Genomic DNA, 16,673 nt, shown 5'->3' with positions numbered 1-16,673 from the left:
TCAAATCCAATTTGCTTTGAGAAAGTGTTGTTTTATTTTTTTTGTTGATCTCATGGTCGCCATATATGCTGGTTTGACATGGAGCTATAGTCTCATATTATTGGTAACCAGGCATTGCTAGTTGACAATACCATAAATCATATGTGCTGGTTTTAACCAGTTCACAATGTTAACCGGACATGTGTCTTGTTGAGTTAATGTTGTTCCCTCGTGATGATGCAAATGTCTCTGATTCTGATTGGAATGTTGATGATTATGTGCAATCCAGATCTATATGGTTTACTGCATATCAGAGACATGCACAATGCAGCAATGTTGCCGGTCCTCCAACTAATGTCTTATAATGGTCCTCAACATCAATTTTTATATGATCAATTCAGTTGGTACTGATAATAGAACATAAAGAAAAATGAAAAGTTTATAAAATCCAATCAAATCTTTCTAATTCAATGTAACAGAATCTGGTAAACTCAATATGGAGTTTAAACAATCTATGGATTCTGTAAATCAATAAGACTCTACGAATTATAAAGAGTCAAACAAAATCAATTAAAATCTAGATTGAATACACCCCCTAAAGTCAAGCACTAAACTCCCCCCTAACTTTTGAACCTTATTTCAGTAGGGATAATTTACTCATTATTCACCTGACCCTAAAAATAACGTAGACTCACAAAAAGGACGTAATGCCACCAACTCTAATATTGAGAAAAATTATAAGGCAATTAGTCGGTTCTCAGAAGGATCATGGCCTGTGTAATTTCTTATTTCACTCATTCTCCTCCCGCCATCCAACCCCCCACTTCCTTCAATCCTTCTCTCTCCTTCTTCTCAAAAAACCCTAATTCCTGATTTAAAAAACCCCCTATTTACTTTGTCTCTCTCAATTTAGCGAAAAAGCCCTAGGTTTTCAAACAATGCCGGAACTGAACGCCAAGCACCACACTCTGATCCAAGCTCTGCTCTCTCGTGGCCCACTCAAAGAGGCCCGGTTCCACCGCATGTTCTCGGAGCTCACCGGAGAAACCCCAGGTCCCCACTGCTTCAAACCCTTCCCCTATTCCTCTGTTCATATCAAAATTGGACCGAAATTGATAACAAAGTAACCAACTTTACTCGAAAGTTGACATTTTTATGGAATTCTTCGGGGCATTGAGCTTGGGGGATTCGCAGTTATTGACTGTCATGATGTGGAGTTGAAACTAGAGGGAGTAATTGTTGTTATCTGTGATGGTGGAAACAGGTGTTCGTCGGAAGGCGTTTGATGACTATCTTCTGAGGATAAACAAGGCGCTTTCGTATGTTCAGTTTGAGCTGCGGGCATGCAGGAATCAGTATGATGGTCAGGTTCATTATGGAGTTGTCAATAATGTTTCCGACGACGAATCGAAGCTGGGAACTACTTATTCTGTTGCGCAGATTGCTTTCTATAAGGCTATTGCAAGTTCCAAAGTCTTTTTACTGGTTTAGAAACTCATCTTATTGCATCTGTTTATTTAGCTTTTACTGTAAGATGACTTTGCTGCTTTCTGATTATCTTTAGTGTATCAGCTATGCTGTGACTGTGCGTTCCAGAAAAAATGTTGGGTTCCTTGTATCGTGAGTTAACTGTTACAAACAACTCAACAATTTAGTTGTCTAAAGTGGAACAATGTGCGTGAAGGGGAGGGTATGTGATGAGAATATATGCTGTGTTAATGGTGGTGACCAGGTGCATGTGTTGAGTCAAGGAGGAAAATGCTGAGATGTGGTCTCTTCATTGGAAATCTGAAGTATCAACCTCCTTAAGGTTTTGAAATGCCTCCTTGCATTTGCCACTACTGGCTTAGTGCAGCTTTGTGATCGATCAGACGGAATAGATTGACAAGCTAGCAAAAAAAGGCCGCCCGGGGGGTGGTTGCGGGTTTAGAAATCTGTTGGACGTCTTAGACAACCTCAGTTTCTAATAGAGTTTGAAGAAGCGTGTGTATAATCTTTCTTTCAACCTGGGTTCAGATATTAAGGTTGACCAAAATCTGAAATTGATAATCTGAATGATAGTTGGATATTGGAATCAGATTGTCATAATTTTCCTTACTTTTTCTGTTTTTTGGGTGATTGTTAGATTAAGCATTTTCAGGATTGCAGTTATCAACATGTTGTAGTCCCCTGCTTCTCTTACTCTCTCTTTCCCTTTCTATAAATTGGATTGACAAGTCCAATTACAAGAATCTGTGGCTAGATTTGGTACTTATATTATTTCAATCTATTTGCTAGTGCTGTGTGACACAGACTAAATTTGATGAGTACTAAGATAACGTATGCACTATTTGAAATGTTAAAGTGATTGGGATTTCATAATTGAAATTTGAAGGATAGACTACTACAATATCTAAACGTAAAACAATCAATTTTTTAATCATTTTTACAGATTTTGAATCCGCTAGTCCATGCGACTACTCAATTGAAATGAGACCCCTGAACTATGGTAACTTGGTTCTATTGGAATTCGACTTATGTAACGACCCCAAAATTTCGAGCCTAAAAACTCAAAAATTTCAAAGTCGTTAGAACACTAAAACAATCTCAATTTAAATCGAAATCATTTAACGTGCACAGCGGATCATCACTGAGTTCTCAATACAACTCAGAAACCAATTATTACAAACCAAACATATAATTCAACATTATATCAATTGGAAATGTATAATCCTCACAAGATAGTCACACCAAATCCTCACGCAAGCTGGAGATAAATAACTTCAAGTCCTCTGAGCGGTCCGTCAATTCCCGCTAATCCACACCTGCGGAGTTATCCACTACACCATCGAATTGGTGCACCAGGATTGTAAACACAAACCCGGTAAGCTTTACAGCTCGTATGAGTAAAATGAAAATATATAACTCGCATATCAATATATACGAAAATCCACAAATCAAACAAATATAAATGCACTCATGAGTCAGTGGACGGCCCATCTGGTTGTCCCAAAGAAAAAGAAGCGCTCATGAGAAATTAAGTAACCCTTCTGGTTACCCAAATGCATTTATAATACGGGTACCAAGAACGCTGGTACACATCTGTTACCCCTCTCGTAATACACCGCTGATATTGGATAGCCACCCGCTACCCAACATCCAAAATAAACTGAGTACCCATGAGCAGATAACCACCCGTTACCTCACATGCAGTACTAAGGCAGACAGACTAGAGCTCTAACTGTATCGTAACTTTCGCCCGGCCAAAGGCTAGGTTCCGACTTGCCACACACGTACAATAATCTCACATCATATTGTACCAATCACGTCCGAAGACAAATCAACATTTTAACAATCTCAATGTTAAAAATCACGTACAATAATCTCACATCATATTGTACCAAAAATCATGTCCGAAGACAAATCAACATTTTAACAATCTCAATGTTAAAATCACGTACAATAATCTCACATCATATTGTACCAAAAATCATGTCCGAAGACAAATCAACATTTTAACAATCTCAATGTTAAAATCACGTACAATAATCTCACATCATATTGTACCAAAAATCATGTCCGAAGACAAATCAACATTTTAACAATCTCAATGTTAAAATCACGTACAATAATCTCACATCATATTGTACAAATCAAAATCACATGCTTGATATTTAAATCTCGTCATCGAAATGACATAAATCACGATAAAATCATAACAGTATATTATATAGCAAACTATATATATATGTACATATTTACCATTTATACAATATATATATAATCCATTATATCGTATACATGTCATATTTCATAAACACGTCCGAAGACAAAAACTCGTCCGAAGACAAAACATTTTAACAAACTCATGTTAAAACCACGTACAATAATCACACCTCATATTGTACAAAAATCACATCACATGCTCAACATTTAATTCTCGTCATTCGAAATGACCAATTCTAATGAATTCATAACAGTATATAATATAGCAAATTATATATATATGTACTTATTACCATTTATACGATATATATGTAATCCACTATATTGTATACGTGTCGTAATTCAATATTAAAAACTCTTGCAAAATCTTGAATCACCGCAAGGGTAGATTCGTAAATAAGTGAGATTTTACTCACCTTATTGACTTGAGCGTGAATCCCACAATTTCCGAAGATAATTTCCTTTCCTCGCTTTATAGATCACCTTGAAAAGATAAGAAATGAATTTAGGATCGTTTCGTAAACTTTTAAATGCCGAAACAGTAATAATCGGTTACTGTTCAGCAATTTTCGGTTTTTACGAAGTTACTGTTCAGTGTTACTGTTCACTGTTACTATTCACGTATTTCTGTACGTATAAATATTAATACGTATTTCTGTACGTATAAATATTATATACGTATTTCTGTACGTATAAATATTATATACGTATTTCTGTACGTATAAATATTATATACGTATTTCTGTACGTATAAAAATTATATACGTATTTCTGTACGTATACGTACGATTTAAATGTAAATACAATCTCAGTAAATAAAATTTACTATTTACCTTTTACAATTACTTTTTACATTTACTGAAAGTAATTTATATTTACATTTACCGAAGGTAAAATTTAATTACATTTACCGTAGTAAATAAAATTACATTTACCGTACACAGTAAATTACCAAAATACCCTTCTGTCAAAACTGTTCCCACCGCCTCACACGGCGGCGCGTGTGGCACACGCGCCACCTCCGGCGGGCCGCGCGTGGGGCCCACGCGCCGAGGCTAACCACGGCGCGTATCACGCCACCGCCGCCTCCAAACCCTCCTCCTTTCTCCCCTATTCCTTCCTCCGCTCCTAGGCAGCCCCTACGCCACCCCACGCCTCCACACGCGCCGCCTCTAGGCGGCGGTAACTCCTCCTCCTCCAAACTCTTCCAAATCGCAACCAAACAACCACAAATCGTACAACAAGCATCACAACAACCTATTCATGCTAAACCTCACCTCATTCGTGTTTTAAAACCACCGGAGATGGCTTGGATAAGGCGGAGGAAAAGTCAACGTCTTGGTGGAGCTCCGGTGCAGCGAGAGAGAGGGAGTCGACCTCGGGGTCGCTTGTGCGGGGAGGTGCGACGCCTCCTAGACCGGCGGTGAGGGCCACGTCTCCCTAAGGGGGGAGATCGGTGGTGAAGCCGATGGAGATGAGTGAGTTTCGGGTGAGAGGGAGAGTCTCAGGGAGAGGGAGAGGGAGAGTGCTTGGGGTCGAGGGGAAGAGGGAGGAAGCCGAGAGAAGGAGAAGAGAGGACCGAGACTGTGAAGAGAGAAAGAGAGAGCGGCGGGGAGAAGGAGAGAGAGAAGGGTTTCCAATAATGGAAACCCTAATCTGAAAAATGTCTATTTATACTCGTTTCAAAAATCGGAAACTAACTTCCGACGTTAATAACTTTTACCTCCGACGTCCGATTCGAACGTGTCACATACTCACGAACTCGTATCGACGAGCTCTACAACTTTCGTGAAGAAAGTTTTCGCAACCGAGCAACGGAATAAAAGTCGATATAATCGTTCGAAAACGTAACGTTTTTCGAATTAAACGTTCCGATAACGTATCCGTTACTCGTTTCGTAACGTCGTAACCAAACACATCCATTCTAATTTAAATTTCACAATTTTATAGAATTCAAATCCACTCAAATATTGTTTGAAATTTAGGGTTATTACAATCTACCCCCCTTAAAGGAATTTCGTCCCGAAATTCAAGCTCACTCAACAAACAACTGTGGATATCTAGTCATCATGTCTGACTCTAGCTCCCAAGATGCATCACCCTCATCATGGTGACTCCACAATACCTTGACTAGCTCCACGTCTTTCCTCCGAAGCTTCTTTGTGGACCTATCCAGAATACGAACCGGTTCGACAACAAAAGTGGCATTTTCCTTCACTTCAATGGTGCTATAATCGATCACATGTGACTCATCTGGTACATACTTCCTCAGCATGGAAACGTGGAAGACGTTGTGAACGCCCGACATGCTAGTAGGCAAGGCTAGCCGATAAGCTAGTTCACCCACTTTCTCAAGTATCTCAAAGGGTCCAACGTACCTCGGAGCCAACTTTCCCTTCTTGCCAAATCTCACTACACCCCTCATAGGCGAAACCTTCAAGAACACATGGTCAAAACTCTCAACATCTAACATGAGTCAATTCAATGATTAACACATGCCTACTACTTTCATCACACATAGTGGTTTTCAAATAAACGTGCTTTATCACGACACTACCTTCATGACTTCACCACAATGCATCGCTAGAATAACGAACCTACCATTCCTTCCAATCAACAAAATAATCTCCTTTCATGATCATCTTATTATAACCATAAAAGGTTGTCGTGCATGATACCCACTCAAGTACCATATTTGTATCGGCAACACGATAAAGAAATCTTAACTCATTGAGTTCACAACCACCACAGAACACCACATTGGATTAAGAATTACTCTAAAAAAAATTCACCAGAGAATCGACTAATATACGCACAAGGCAGTAGAGAACCTCTACCGCCACCACAAGAGTGACGCATCACGCATCCCATCACACTCACCAAAACTTACCGTCGAAAATTAATTACAGCTTCCTGCTTCCATGAGTGGTATGCCACAATTTGGGGTTCAAACAAAGAATGTATTTATCTCCCAACGGTGGAACATGAAAAATTAGGTGAACTTTACCGCGCAAAATCCAACACGACCACAACCGAGATATACTTTACCCCTGGTTCATACATGCCTCAAAAGCATGACATACGGTCCCACACAAATGCCCCAGTGCATCATCTAAGATATTGGTTCCTCCCACCGTTGTAGTACTAATAAGTTTAGTAATTACTTCAACAGAACCCAATATTAGGTCCACCATCTCCTCAAAACTAACCCAAAATGATCGCTATACCACCACTCTAAACAGTTGTTTCTTTACTTTCATTAAGAACCCTCATGGCCAACGCATTCGGCCAAAATAACTTCTCTGCAAGCAGTAATATAATTGATTACTCTTTATCGTAAAATTTATCCCTTGTTGAACACTTCAGTCAACTTCGCCTTATCCAACAATAAAGAATCTGATGCATAGAGGGGAAAAAAACTCTAAGTCTCCAACACTAACACCACTTGCACTTGAAAAGAAGATTTAGTCCTCAACCATTTTCTTACCAGTTAGAATGTACTTGTCACGACCAATTCGTTAAAATACCACTAAGCTAAGGTCATCACATACCTTACCTTCAATAGAGTTACTTCACCGCCATTGCGTCTCATTTGGACCAGTGGCATTGTGAAGTTCCAATCCCCAACACCAAAATAAATAAATCTTGAAAGACCAGCGTTCTCATTTAAATGCTCATCTAGCAAATAATTAATTCATATCGCCACATTGAGATTTCTCCATCACCTTATATTTCTTGCTCAGCCAAGAACAATGTGTAACATCAATTGTCTATAGCCGAACCAAAACAAGTTTGGAATGTCACATCGACAAAATGTGAATCTCAATTTAATAATTGTATTACCACTTTATGGACGTATCATACGCCCTACCACTCTGTTACCAATAGCGTTAGAGATGCTAGTCACGAAAATTTTCGTTAACCACCTCCAACCTATGGTCTACACATCTCTTACCTGAACGTAATATCTCAACCTTGTTAGGCTTCAACTTAGATTAGTTGCATAACTAAAATCTAGTCCTTAACATTTAAACACTGAACATCCCTCAATATAGGGTCAACGCTCTCTATCAAGACTCCTTGATAGTTCTCTGCCCTGATAGGAAACTATATACTCAAACCTGTTAGCATTCCAGTATTTGGATCGCATGTCAAACTCAGGGAGTATTGTAGCCTCTCTAAGCTGATCGCACCAGTCATTAAGTCTTTGAATTCATTTGTCTCATTCATACGTCGTCTTCGTTATAGGGGCTATAACACAGTATCTCCTGAAACGTCTCACTTTACTCTGATATCACAACGATGTATGTGATAGCTACTTCAGATCCACATACTCAACATATGCCATGACTCAAAAACTCTCATGACATTATCCGCCTCGAGTCAAAGATACGAAACTCTGATTTCCTGGGTCTACGAATGAACCCACCATGTCAAAACAATCAATCACCGTGTACTGCGTACTCAACCAATCAATTCCTATGATCACATCATAGGTGTGATCCGGAATCACGATCAAATAAGCAGAGAACTCTCCACTTCCACTCACAATAGGACAAGCCTTTCATTGTCTCCAATTCGAGGAACACTCCAAATGCGAAGTGACACATAAAGAGTTTCTCATAGATGTAGGAGTCAATCCTACCATCTCCTCTACCGAACTATCACTAATAAGTGTCGATATCATCTTTTTCTCTTTCTCAGGGTACTCAATCATCTCAAAGTAGATTATGATGCCCTCGATCCAGTGGTCCACTACCATATGATCCAGGCCTCTATGAAATAAGACGTTGACAGACGATTAAAGTCCTTGATCAACTTAACACACGACTATCGTCGTCTCTAACGACAGTAGCACGGTCAACCTGTTCTGCCCGTGGAGCAGCCTCCTCGTAAAGGTTCTCCACATTGCGGACTCGGCCTGCAACCCTACCTCGGCCGCGACCTATCGTCCGTCCTCGGCCCTGTTCACGGCCCTTTTTCCAAATTCATCACCATTCAACAATTTAACACTCAGTCATGCATGTGAAGTCTCGGATTAGACAAAATAGATCCAACTAATATCAATCATGAAATCTCAGAAGAAGGTGAATCATCGGAGTATCGTCACAATACTCTCTACAGGACCAAACCATAAGGTATGGCTCCTAACACTCTCGCGTACCCGACGACATATCAATACCGAGGAGCATGTGATGGGAGCCCGCCTGCAGTCGGATCATCGCTCCCGGATGGTATTGATAATCGCCAAATACGCACTTAGGCTCTGATACCAACAGTAACGACCCCAAAATTTCGAGCCTAAAAACTCAAAAATTTCAAAGTCGTTAGAACACTAAAACAATCTCAATTTAAATCGAAATCATTTAACGTGCACAGCGGATCATCACTGAGTTCTCAATACAACTCAGAAACCAATTATTACAAACCAAACATATAATTCAACATTATATCAATTGGAAATGTATAATCCTCACAAGATAGTCACACCAAATCCTCACGCAAGCTGGAGATAAATAACTTCAAGTCCTCTGAGCGGTCCGTCAATTCCCGCTAATCCACACCTGCGGAGTTATCCACTACACCATCGAATTGGTGCACCGGGATTGTAAACAGCTCGTATGAGTAAAATGAAAATATATAACTCGCATATCAATATATACGAAAATCCACAAATCAAACAAATATAAATGCACTCATGAGTCAGTGGACGGCCCATCTAGTTGTCCCAAAGAAAAAGAAGCGCTCATGAGAAATTAAGTAACCCTTCTGGTTACCCAAATGCATTTATAATACGGGTACCAAGAACGCTGGTACACATCTGTTACCCCTCTCGTAATACACCGCTGATATTGGATAGCCACCCGCTACCCAACATCCAAAATAAACTGAGTACCCATGAGCAGATAACCACCCGTTACCTCACATGCAGTACTAAGGCAGACAGACTAGAGCTCTAACTGTATCGTAACTTTCGCCCGGCCAAAGGCTAGGTTCCGACTTGCCACACACGTACAATAATCTCACATCATATTGTACCAATCACGTCCGAAGACAAATCAACATTTTAACAATCTCAATGTTAAAAATCACGTACAATAATCTCACATCATATTGTACCAAAAATCATGTCCGAAGACAAATCAACATTTTAACAATCTCAATGTTAAAATCACGTACAATAATCTCACATCATATTGTACCAAAAATCATGTCCGAAGACAAATCAACATTTTAACAATCTCAATGTTAAAATCACGTACAATAATCTCACATCATATTGTACCAAAAATCATGTCCGAAGACAAATCAACATTTTAACAATCTCAATGTTAAAATCACGTACAATAATCTCACATCATATTGTACAAATCAAAATCACATGCTTGATATTTAAATCTCGTCATCGAAATGACATAAATCACGATAAAATCATAACAGTATATTATATAGCAAACTATATATATATGTACATATTTACCATTTATACAATATATATATAATCCATTATATCGTATACATGTCATATTTCATAAACACGTCCGAAGACAAAAACTCGTCCGAAGACAAAACATTTTAACAAACTCATGTTAAAACCACGTACAATAATCACACCTCATATTGTACAAAAATCACATCACATGCTCAACATTTAATTCTCGTCATTCGAAATGACCAATTCTAATGAATTCATAACAGTATATAATATAGCAAATTATATATATATGTACTTATTACCATTTATACGATATATATGTAATCCACTATATTGTATACGTGTCGTAATTCAATATTAAAAACTCTTGCAAAATCTTGAATCACCGCAAGGGTAGATTCGTAAATAAGTGAGATTTTACTCACCTTATTGACTTGAGCGTGAATCCCACAATTTCCGAAGATAATTTCCTTTCCTCGCTTTATAGATCACCTTGAAAAGATAAGAAATGAATTTAGGATCGTTTCGTAAACTTTTAAATGCCGAAACAGTAATAATCGGTTACTGTTCAGCAATTTTCGGTTTTTACGAAGTTACTGTTCAGTGTTACTGTTCACTGTTACTATTCACGTATTTCTGTACGTATAAATATTAATACGTATTTCTGTACGTATAAATATTATATACGTATTTCTGTACGTATAAATATTATATACGTATTTCTGTACGTATAAATATTATATACGTATTTCTGTACGTATAAAAATTATATACGTATTTCTGTACGTATAAATATTATATACGTATTTCTGTACGTATAAATATTAATACGTATTTCTGTACGTATAAATATTATATACGTATTTCTGTACGTATAAATATTATATACGTATTTCTGTACGTATAAATATTATATACGTATTTCTGTACGTATACGTACGATTTAAATGTAAATACAATCTCAGTAAATAAAATTTACTATTTACCTTTTACAATTACTTTTTACATTTACTTAAAGTAATTTATATTTACATTTACCGAAGGTAAAATTTAATTACATTTACCGTAGTAAATAAAATTACATTTACCGTACACAGTAAATTACCAAAATACCCTTCTGTCAAAACTGTTCCCACCGCCTCACACGACGGCGCGTGTGGCACACGCGCCACCTCCGGCGGGCCGCGCGTGGGGCCCACGCGCCGAGGCTAACCACGGCGCGTATCACGCCACCGCCGCCTCCAAACTCTCCTCCTTTCTCCCCTATTCCTTCCTCCGCTCCTAGGCAGCCCCTACGCCACCCCACGCCTCCACACGCGCCGCCTCTAGGCGGCGGTAACTCCTCCAAACTCTTCCAAATCGCAACCAAACAACCACAAATCGTACAACAAGCATCACAACAACCTATTCATGCTAAACCTCACCTCATTCGTGCTTTAAAACCACCGGAGATGGCTTGGATAAGGCGGAGGAAAAGTCAACGTCTTGGTGGAGCTCCGGTGCGGCGAGAGAGAGGGAGTCGACCTCGGGGTCGCTTGTGCGGGGAGGTGCGACGCCTCCTAGACGGGCGGTGAGGGCCACGTCTCCCTAAGGGGGGAGATCGGTGGTGAAGCCGATGGAGATGAGTGAGTTTCGGGTGAGAGGGAGAGTCTCGGGGAGAGGGAGAGGGAGAGTGCTTGGGGTCGAGGGGAAGAGGGAGGAAGCCGAGAGAAGGAGAAGAGAGGACCGAGACTGTGAAGAGAGAAAGAGAGAGCGGCGGGGAGAAGGAGAGAGAGAAGGGTTTCCAATAATGGAAACCCTAATCTGAAAAATGTCTATTTATACTCGTTTCAAAAATCGGAAACTAACTTCCGACGTTAATAACTTTTACCTCCGACGTCCGATTCGAACGTGTCACATACTCACGAACTCGTATCGACGAGCTCTACAACTTTCGTGAAGAAAGTTTTCGCAACCGAGCAACGGAATAAAAGTCGATATAATCGTTCGGAAACATAACGTTTTTCGAATTAAACGTTCCGATAACGTCTCCGTTACTCGTTTCGTAACGTCGTAACCAAACACATCCATTCTAATTTAAATTTCACAATTTTATAGAATTCAAATCCACTCAAATATTGTTTGAAATTTAGGGTTATTACAACTTATCACAGTCTGCAAGTTTCATATGGGTATAAGAAATTAGTCGTGAAATTGTACTCTTGAGTTTTATAACCTGTTTGGGTTGACTATGTTATTATATGAAATCTACTAGAACTAATGTGTATCTTATTAGCTGATGCTAGCACAAAAGCTCTTTTGGCTTCTCACCTTAGGAGCGTCGTTGACCCACTATATTGTGCTAAACTCATCTCTGATCTGAGCTATTACGTATATGGTATTTCCTTACTGGAGCCAACACTGGTGGGACTCCGGCTCTTTTGGGTTTTACTTTCTTTTGTGTCCCTACTCTTGTGCTTTTACTTGTTTGTATTATTATTAAGTGTGTTGATGTTTGATATGCCAACTGTTGACTCCTCTTTGGTTCTTTCTTTTCAATCTTCTTATACCTTCTATTTCTTTGTTTGCTAATAAGTATTTTCCCCAGCCAGTCAATTTTACTTGTCAGCTGTGTGGCTCCTAGAGAAGAATATTTATTTTCTAAAATACCATGTATGATACTATGATACTTAGGACAAATGGTAAATTAGTAAAATTTAAATCTTCACTAGTGTTTCTGAAGCAAGGAATCAGCTCATGATTTCAAAAGAAGCCTTGAAGCCAATAGTTAAACAAACAGGATACCAGTGATTAGAATCTCAGTGCACTTCTCTCATAGAACTGATGCAGTTGGTTGGAATAGGGCTTTTGCTACAGCACTCCTTCGTTGAGGGTCTTTAGTTTTATGTTTGTATCTGTGGAGGGTGTGTAAACAGATGCAATTGTGCATTATGTGCATGCTGGAGCGGTAATCCATGTTTTTGGATGAGTATGTTAAGAACAACGTACAGTACATGTTAAAAATTGGGCTGATTTTTTAGTTTTTTTTTTTAAATTGTATGTGGCTCAATCTTGCTTTTGAGTCTTTTATGGTATTATCAAATTCATTTATATTATCTGGTCTATTCTTTTAATATCATCAGATAGAAGCGATAGTGCAAGAAGCTGCTCAAGGAACCATATCTAGCAGTGAAGCTCTTAATCTACGATTAGAGAATCAGGTTTGACAATTTTTGCTTACTAACTCCATTTTTGCAGCAAAGCATCGTCTTTTAATTGCATTAATTTTTATAAAACAGTGTAATTTGATCAAGTAGATCTTGTTTATTTTTTTATTTTTTCTGAAATAGACTAGCAAGTGGCAAGTATTATTTGCCTGCTTGACTGCCTGTTTTCCAGTTTTACAAACACAAACGAGGAACAGTACATTTTTAAAATTGTATTTAGTTGAGCAAGGACTTACCCAATAAAGAAGTTTTTAAAATGGATTACTGGTGGTTTAGATATTTATAGAAAGCTCTTAGTAGAAATCCCAGATCTCTAGGTATATATCCACCTTACTCTAACTTAGTTTGTAAGGGTGTCATGGAGTCTCCCTTGATCCAAAGAAAAAGTGTTGATTTGGCCTCCTTTACTGATTACTTTGATCAAGTTAACCTGAGCGATTAGATATAAAATATAATATGGTGTCTGAGATGTGTATAATGTATGAGACTAGAAGGCAGCACAAAAGCACAAACCAACAACTGTCTCTGTGATTAAGAACTAGTAGCCTCATGATCAACATATGTCATGTAAAATGCTCTTGTTTGTCCAAACTAAAAGATCTACGCACACTCTCTAAGATTCATGTAACTTACCACCACTCGCAAAGATTGATGAGGCTGCAGAACTAATGGATGGCCAACAAGAACCTGATTTCGAGACTAATGAAAGGGATGCACTAATAATAAGAAAAGGTCTCGTACATGCACCTTTTTGCTTGATAACTCTGGTGATCTTTCTTTAGGTTAACGTTGGTACAGCGTCACAATCACAAGGAGGTCAAGTTGCTATCCCTACTGCATTGAAGAACTTTTCAATGTCCCAGAAGGAAAAAACTCTTGATGAATTTGTAGGGGATAAATGGCTTTCCTTTACTGCTGAGGGTCATGTTGGACTTGGTGTCAGATCCTTCCTTGATCTGCGAAGTTGGTTTCGCAATAATGATGTTCCTTCATGTGAAGTGTGTAATGAAGCTGGGGTGAAGGTTGTCTCTTGCTTTGTCTCACCATTGTTCAATTCATAATTTGTGGTTTTTAACTGCTTAAAAATTGGATAGCTTGTTTAGTATTTTCAAATTATACCAGTTATAGCCTTGCTCTTATGCTTCTTTCTTCCTTCTAAATAATTATTAATAGTACAAATCTCCCATAGTGTACTAATGCTGTCATTTATGACAATTTGGCGGTGTATTATATGTCACAGGCAGTGTTATGCCAGAAAGAGGGCTGTAAGGTTCGAATTCATCAGTACTGCCTTGGAAATCTATTTGCTAAGAAAAAGGTATATTCTATTGATACAGCCATAATTTTTGCACTCCACAATTTACTAGATTATAGCATTGCCAAACTCTTCTCCAATGGTGATATTGTTCTACTTATTTGGTACTGCTTGATGAATTTCAGGGTGAAACAGTGTGTCCAAGTTGCAGTTCTCACTGGCAATATACTGGACCAAAAGAAGAAGCTGTGGAAGATGATGTGTAACGACCCTAAAATTTCGAGCTTAAAACTCAAAATCTTAAAATCGTTAAACACAAAATAATCTCAATGAAATCGAAATCATTTTAATGTCGCAGCGGATCACATCTGAGTTTAAAATATAACTCAGTCAAGCCGATTATTACAAACCAAATTATAATTCAACATATAACAAATGGAATTGTATAATCCTCACAACAACCTCACAAATAAAATTACACCAAATCTCACACACAATCCATGCTAGAGCCTCACCACTACTGGATGCGAACGACGTCGAGTCTTCGGAGTCGTCACTCAATCACCACTACTCAGCACCTGCGGAAGTATCCCCTACACCATTGATATTGGTGCACCGGGATTGCAACACAAACCCGGTAAGCTTTACAGCTCGTATGAGTAAAATATTAATATAACTCTTGTCTCATAAAAGACACAACTCCACATCAACACAGTATAATGAAAATCATGAGAAATGAGCAACCCATCTGGTTACTCTAATACTTTCACAAAATGGTAACTAATGAGCGCTGGTACACATCTGTTACCCCTCACTTAGTATACCGCTGATGTTGGGTAACCACCCGCCACCCAACATCCACAACAAGCTGAGTACCCATGAGCAGATAACCACCCGTTACCTTCATGCAGTACTATGGCAGACAGACTAGAGCTCTAACTGTATCGTAACTTTCGCCCGGCCAAAGGCTAGGTTCCGACTTGCCTCACATGTACAATAATCTCACATCATATTGTACCACACATCACGTCCGAAGACAAATCACAATATTTCACATTTTCCGTGATAAAATCACATGTACAATAATCTCACATCATATTGTACCACACATCACGTCCGAAGACAAATCACAATATTTCACATTTTTCGTGATAAAATCATGTACAATAATCACTCATCAAATTGTACGTTTTAAAACTTTCACAATATATCCATAATAAAAATCATAACAGTATATTATATAGCAAACTATATATATTCGTATTTATTTACCATTTATACAATACATACATAGTCCACTATATCATATACATGTCATATTTCATAAACACCTGAAAAATTACGTACGATAATCTCACATCATATCGTACCATTAAAATCACACATGCACAATTTTTCTGTCACCGAAATGACTATTTTTAATGAATTAATAACAGTATGTAATTTAATGAACTATATATATATATATATGTATTTATTACCATTATACTATATATACGTAGTCCACTAAGTTATATACATGTTGTAATTCATTAAATAAACACACTTGCAAAAATGTTGAATCACCACGAGGGTAGATTCGTAATTCAGTGAGATTTTACTCACCATATAAACTCGAGCGTAAATCCACAATTTCCGATGATAATTCCTTTCCTCGATTTAGCGATCACCTTAAAAAGATAAGACAAGCATTTAGAATCGATTCGTAAACCTTTAAATGCCGAAACAGTAATAATCGGTTACTGTTCAGCAATTTTCGGTTTTACGAAATTACTGTTCACTGTTACTATTCACGGTTACTGTACAATACTCAATTAATACGTATTTCTGTACGTATAAGTACTATATACGTATTTCTGTACGTATAAGTACTATATACGTATTTCTGTACGTATAAGTACTATATACGTATTTCTGTACGTATAAATATTAAATACGTATTTCTGTACGTATAAATAATAATACGTATTTCTGTACGTATAAATATTAATACGTATTTCTGTACGTATAAATATTAATACGTATTTCTGTACGTATAAATAATAATACGTATTTATGTACGTATAAATATTAATACGTATTTATGTACGTA

The 16,673-nt window shown here is 38.0% G+C and overlaps 2 protein-coding genes across 2 annotated transcripts; both read left to right on the top strand.

Moving 5' to 3' along the window:
• Positions 1-804: 804 nt before the first annotated feature.
• Positions 805-1,966, top strand: LOC126786223 (uncharacterized). Its single transcript, XM_050511984.1, has 2 exons — positions 805-1,032; positions 1,244-1,966. Exons 1-2 carry the CDS (start codon positions 918-920, stop codon positions 1,468-1,470), a joined length of 342 nt encoding a protein of 113 aa, XP_050367941.1. The 5' UTR covers positions 805-917; the 3' UTR covers positions 1,471-1,966.
• An 11,229-nt stretch (positions 1,967-13,195) lies between these two features.
• Positions 13,196-14,847, top strand: LOC126787308 (uncharacterized). The gene is made up of 4 exons (XM_050513215.1): positions 13,196-13,320; positions 14,109-14,348; positions 14,567-14,644; positions 14,767-14,847. The coding sequence occupies exons 2-4, from the start codon at positions 14,181-14,183 to the stop codon at positions 14,845-14,847; spliced, it is 327 nt and encodes a 108-aa protein (XP_050369172.1). The 5' UTR covers positions 13,196-13,320; positions 14,109-14,180.
• The last annotated feature ends 1,826 nt before the right edge of the window (positions 14,848-16,673 follow it).

The sequence above is a fragment of the Argentina anserina genome, chromosome 3, assembly GCF_933775445.1.
Source record: "Argentina anserina chromosome 3, drPotAnse1.1, whole genome shotgun sequence".
Taxonomy (NCBI): domain Eukaryota; kingdom Viridiplantae; phylum Streptophyta; class Magnoliopsida; order Rosales; family Rosaceae; genus Argentina; species Argentina anserina.
This window is presented reverse-complemented; position numbering and strand designations above follow the sequence as displayed.

What these genes read in the sequence shown, in the direction of transcription:
- LOC126786223 (XM_050511984.1), top strand. Translation starts at nt 918, where the DNA reads ATGCCGGAACTGAACGCCAAGCACCACACTCTGATCCAAGCTCTGCTC. An exon ending in GCTCACCGGAGAAACCCCAG is followed by an intron (nt 1,033 to 1,243) that starts GTCCCCACTGCT and finishes TGGTGGAAACAG; the next exon opens with GTGTTCGTCGGAAGGCGTTT.
- LOC126787308 (XM_050513215.1), top strand. Translation starts at nt 14,181, where the DNA reads ATGTCCCAGAAGGAAAAAACTCTTGATGAATTTGTAGGGGATAAATGG. An exon ending in GTAATGAAGCTGGGGTGAAG is followed by an intron (nt 14,349 to 14,566) that starts GTTGTCTCTTGC and finishes TATATGTCACAG; the next exon opens with GCAGTGTTATGCCAGAAAGA. An exon ending in ATCTATTTGCTAAGAAAAAG is followed by an intron (nt 14,645 to 14,766) that starts GTATATTCTATT and finishes GATGAATTTCAG; the next exon opens with GGTGAAACAGTGTGTCCAAG.